The sequence below is a fragment of the Dermacentor silvarum genome, chromosome 7, assembly GCF_013339745.2.
Source record: "Dermacentor silvarum isolate Dsil-2018 chromosome 7, BIME_Dsil_1.4, whole genome shotgun sequence".
NCBI classification, from domain to species: Eukaryota; Metazoa; Arthropoda; class Arachnida; order Ixodida; family Ixodidae; genus Dermacentor; species Dermacentor silvarum.
In genome coordinates, this window is record NC_051160.1 from 56,160,258 (window position 1) to 56,165,214 (window position 4,957).

Here is a 4,957-nt window from a genome sequence, read left to right on the forward strand (position 1 = left end):
ATCTGCGAAGTGCTTCAAGTGCGGAAAAAAAGCATATATCTGTAGCCCGTAGGACACGAGGCAAGAAACAGAACACCTTTGCTTTAACTGGAAGCCCGGAAGGAAACGAGGCGCGTTCATCTCAACTATTCGCCATCAGCGAAAACCAAGCATCGGTGTCGAGCAACGAAATCGTAGGTCCCGTGCGGCGCCAGTTTTTCTGCGGAGGCATCGACCTTGTCATGGAAATAGACACCGGATCACCGGTATGCGTCATACCCTGGCACGTCTACCAAATGCACCGTGCTAAGTGGCCTCAAATTGAGAAGACCAACCTGAGGTTGTCCTGCTACCTGGGACCGCTGCCTATCGCTGGTAAGCTTACTCTTTCAGTTTTCTACGAGGGCAAGACTCTGACTACCACTATCACTGCGATTCGTCATTCAGGGCCGTGTTTATGCGGTCGCGACCTCATCCGTGCCCTGAACAATCTGGATGCTACTGTCTTGAGCCTCAGCAGTACCAGCAGAGGAGATGACAAGACGCTCGAAGAAATTTTGTCGGAGTACCAAGACGTCTTCGAGTCAGAACTAGGCCTGTTCAAGGTTCCTCCCGTTCACCTCTACGTGAAAGACGGAGCGATTCCGAAGTTTTTCAAGGCAAGACCACTGTCTTACGCAATGCGAGACAAGGTAACTGAAGAGCTAGAAAGGCTAGTGAAGTCAGGCGTGCTGTCTTCTGTAGCTCACTCAGAATGGGCTACGCCGATTGTGCCAGTGCTGAAGAAAGAAGGATCTGTCAGCATCTGTGTCGACTACAAGCTAACCGTGAGCGCAGTATGCGTCACTGAACAGTATCCACTTCCAGTCATCGATGATATTTTCGCAGAACTGCCCATCGGAGACGTCTACAGCACCCTAGACTTATGCGACGCGTATAACCAGCTTCCTTTGGATGAGGAGTCAAAGAAGTTGACTACCATCAGTACCCACAAGGGGTTGTTCTGCTTCAACAGCCTACCCTTTGGAGTGTCGTCCACACCAGCCATGTTCCAGTGCACCATGGAAAATATGCTGCGCGGTCTAACTGGCGTGCAAGCATATCTGGACGACGTCCTGGTGGCAGAAAGGAAAGGCGACAGTGGAAGCAATCTTAAGCCAATGCTCCAACGGTTCCGGGAATGTGGCGTAAAAATGCGGAAGAATACATGTTTCTTCAGGAAGTTGGAAGTATCGTACCTGGGACACAAGATCACCAGTGACGGACTTCATCCGCTGGAGAAGCACCTGGAAGCGGTGATGAAGGCACCAAGCCAGAAGAACGTAAGCGAGCTGCGTTCTTACATCGGTCTGCTCACTTATTATAGCAAGTTCCTTCCGAGCATGGCAACGATGATTGCTCCATTGTATGACCTTCTGAAGAAGGATTGCCGTTGGAAATGGTAATCGGAGCAGCAACAGTCATTTGACCGATCTAAGGAAGCCCTCCGACATGCCAAAATGCTCACTCATTTTGATCCAAGCAAGTCGCAGCGCCTCGAGTGCGACGCATCTCCGTATGGCATAGGAGCGGTCCTTTCCCATCGAGTTGCCGCGTCGACAAGCCTATAGGGTTTCGTTCGCAAACACTGACCCAGGCCGAACGAAATTATTCGCAGCTTGAGCGGGAGGCCTTAGCATTGGTGTTCGGCGTAAGCAAGTTCCGGGATTACCTTCTGGGGTGGTCATTCGTACTTGTGACGGATCATAAGCCGTTGGTTGGCTTATTCCGCGAAGACCGACCTACACCTGTCATGGCACCGGCTCGCATCCAGCGTTGGTCTTTGCTTTTGGGAGCATACCAATACAAGATCGAGCACAAGCCCGGAGGAGACAACCAAAATGCCGACGCCCTCAGTAGGCTTCCACTCCCAACTCCTGACAATGCCCCTGAAGAAATTTCAGAATACGTGCACGCATTGCGTCAACTTGACGACACACCTGTGACGTCACACGAGCTCCGCCGACTGACGGAAGCCGACAAGGTATTGCGAATCGTGAAGTCGTCCATACTGAAAGGTTGGCCGCAAGAAAAAAAAAAAACACGTAGAACTGTGCTTGCGAGCGTACGTGGCAAGGAAACTTGAGTTGACTGTAGCATACGGCATCATCTTTTGGGGCTATAGAGTGGTCATTCCGGAAGCGGCGCGTGACAGAATGCTGCAGATGCTGCACGAGACGCACCAGAGAGTCTCGGCTATGAAAGCGGTCGCGCGAACAATATGTGGCGGGCTGGACTAGACCAGAAAATTGAACACTTGAGCCGCAAGTGTGACATTTGTGTGCAAGCTAGGCCGTTGCCTCCGGCAGAAACGCTGATCAACTGGCCGCCGACTCAAGAAAACTGGTCCCGCGTTCACCTCGATTTTGCCGGTCCCATGAACGGTGCAATGATCTTAGTCGCAATGTATTCACATTCCAAGTGGATTGCGGTGGTTCCGATGCAACATGCCACAGCTGAATCGACCATTACGGCGTTGCGCGAGATGTTCACTCGTTTTGGCATTCCGAGGACGATTGTAACAGACAACGGAACGCAATTTACTTCGGAGACATTTGCGAAATTTCTGTCCGGAAATAACGCGAAGCATCTGCGCACTGCACCGTACCACCCGCAGTCGAACAGGCTTGCAGAAAGAGCCGTACGTACAATCAAAGACGGTCTAAAGAAGCTTCCGCAAGGTAGCCTATCTACACGACTGTCCAGGCTTCTTTTCAACTACCGAAGAACCCCGCAAGGAGACAAATCACCGTCACAGAGGCTTCTGAACTACCAAATTCGCTCTCACCTAGACACATGTCTTCCTCCACCTTTGTCGGTTCCTTGATTTTCGCAGGAAGACGCGCCAAGCAAATTCGGTCCTGGCGACGCAGTTGGGCCCCGAAACTTCGGTGAAGGGGAAAAGTGGCTGCCTGGTACAATCAAGGGAACGAGCGGCACCCGTATGGTTACCGTCGAGACATCAGCCGGGCTAATTCAATGGCACCTGGACCAGGTTCGTGTGAGAGACAGCTCTGCAGGTGCTACAGGCGAAATAATGGCTGGGTCGTCAGCTGGAACTGCAGCTCAGCCTAATGAAGCCTCAACCACAGAGGAGTCAACTGCACGCATGCTTCGCCGTTCGACTCAAGTTAGAAAACCAGTACAGCGGTATCAACCATAAGGAGGGAGGACTTCTGCAAAGTAGATAGCGCTGCGCGTGCGCGCGCATGGCTTCGCGTGGTGCTGTGATAGCGCTTGTTTACTTGTGCACTGATTTGTACCTAGATTTACTTCTTTGGTTTCACGGGCGGCTATAAAAAGAAAGCCGCTACGAAATAAAGGGTTGTTGTTCTGGCAGCCTTCGTCTGGTGTGTGCCTCGGATGCTACGCTCCGTCCCCGACACGTTGTGCAATGACGAAAACTGCAGCGCCCGTGTCGACGAGTGCGAATGTAGCGGGTCATTCAACCTGTATTTCTATAATGTTTTGCGGCGATAGTGGAGGTCTTGGACATTTCGACAAGCATGCAGCTTTTGCCTCCGAAACTGCAGCATTTAGTTTCCCTCGTTGCAACGCGGGCGACAACGCATCGGCGATGTCGAACGGCGACGCGGTGATGTTAAACGATGGGTGCAGAAGTTCTGACGACCGGTCCAGAAGTTCGACGATGGGTTCGAATCAGCATTCTGGTGGGATGCAGGTACATGTGGCTCAACGACGACGTCCGGACACGGCAGGCGATGGCGACAAAAGCGTGCCACATGTCCCGTGATACCGCAGGAGAAGCATATTGCTCGATTGTCCCGCGTGCGCCATGGATCTTGCGGCCGCAAGTACTGGAGGGGCATTTGAGGGACAGGGAGAAGAGCTGGGCCCAGTGGCGGCGTCGAGTAGGGGAGTGCCGTTGGTCTAGGACGCGACACTATGTTACGTGTTTTTGGTTTGTCACTGATCTCGGTGGCGTGCGGGTGGTAAAAGAGATGAGATTGGGAAACGCATGGCAACAGAGCAAGCAGGTTTTAATCACACTCAAAAACTCAAAATAAACCAAACTGGAACCCACTGGACTAATAAAGGCTAACAAAAATACAACATAATCCTTAATAAACACCAACCATGTCCTTAATTCCGCTACACTAATTCTGGACGTTTGCTCCACGAAAGTCTGGAAACTCTGGCCTACTGTTGTGACGTTACTGGAATGAAACGCTCTTACTGAGTTCGTTGTTCTCGTTGCACGTATTTTCCCGGCCGGAATCTCGTCGGATCTTTCTCCATGTCGTGGTTCTTGCCGACTGTCGCATAATCGTTGCTGCATAGAAGTCGGGCCGTTCACTCGCTCGTCTTCGAAGCCTGTTTGACCCGGTCGCTGTTGCTGACGTGGCCGGGAGGCGTGACGGGTTAGGCCTAGCGACGTGCTCGGCTGCCGCTTCCGTCCAGCTCCTTTCCTGAGTGCCGACGTGGTGTTCCGGGGATCATCGAACGCGCTGGTCTGCCGAGGAAGGGGGATCCTCTCTGGAGTGCCCGGCCATGCCGTGTGGTGCTGTAGCTGGTCCAAGGAGCCTCGCTCGAACGTCTCCGAGGTCGACGGCTGCACCTCGGACTGCCCGCATCACGGACTCGGCCAGACCTCCAAGTCTCCCGTCGCCAGAGCGTAGCTGACGATGCGACCTTCCTGGCCAAGGGCCACGTCGATAATGACAGTTCAGCCTCGATTCTGCCTCGACCACACCTCGGATCACACGCCTTGCGCGCTCGCGCTGTTCGGAACGGTCAGTGCACATCGTCTTTCTCTTCTTTTATTTCGCCGCAGGGCTCTTACTCATGACACGACTTCAGCGTACGTCAACGGTGCAGCAATCTGAGCCTGATGGTGGACTGGTGGAAGGGCCTCTGCAACCTGCTCGCCGATGGCCTGCTGCACGGCCAAGGACAAAGGTTGGACAGGCCTGGGTGA

The 4,957-nt window shown here is 53.1% G+C and overlaps 1 protein-coding gene across 1 annotated transcript; it reads left to right on the forward strand.

Moving 5' to 3' along the window:
* The first annotated feature begins 221 nt into the window (after positions 1-221).
* LOC125947119 (uncharacterized protein K02A2.6-like) lies at positions 222-1,424 on the forward strand. The gene has a single exon (XM_049671482.1). It carries the CDS (start codon positions 222-224, stop codon positions 1,422-1,424), a length of 1,203 nt encoding a protein of 400 aa, XP_049527439.1.
* Positions 1,425-4,957: the final 3,533 nt, after the last annotated feature.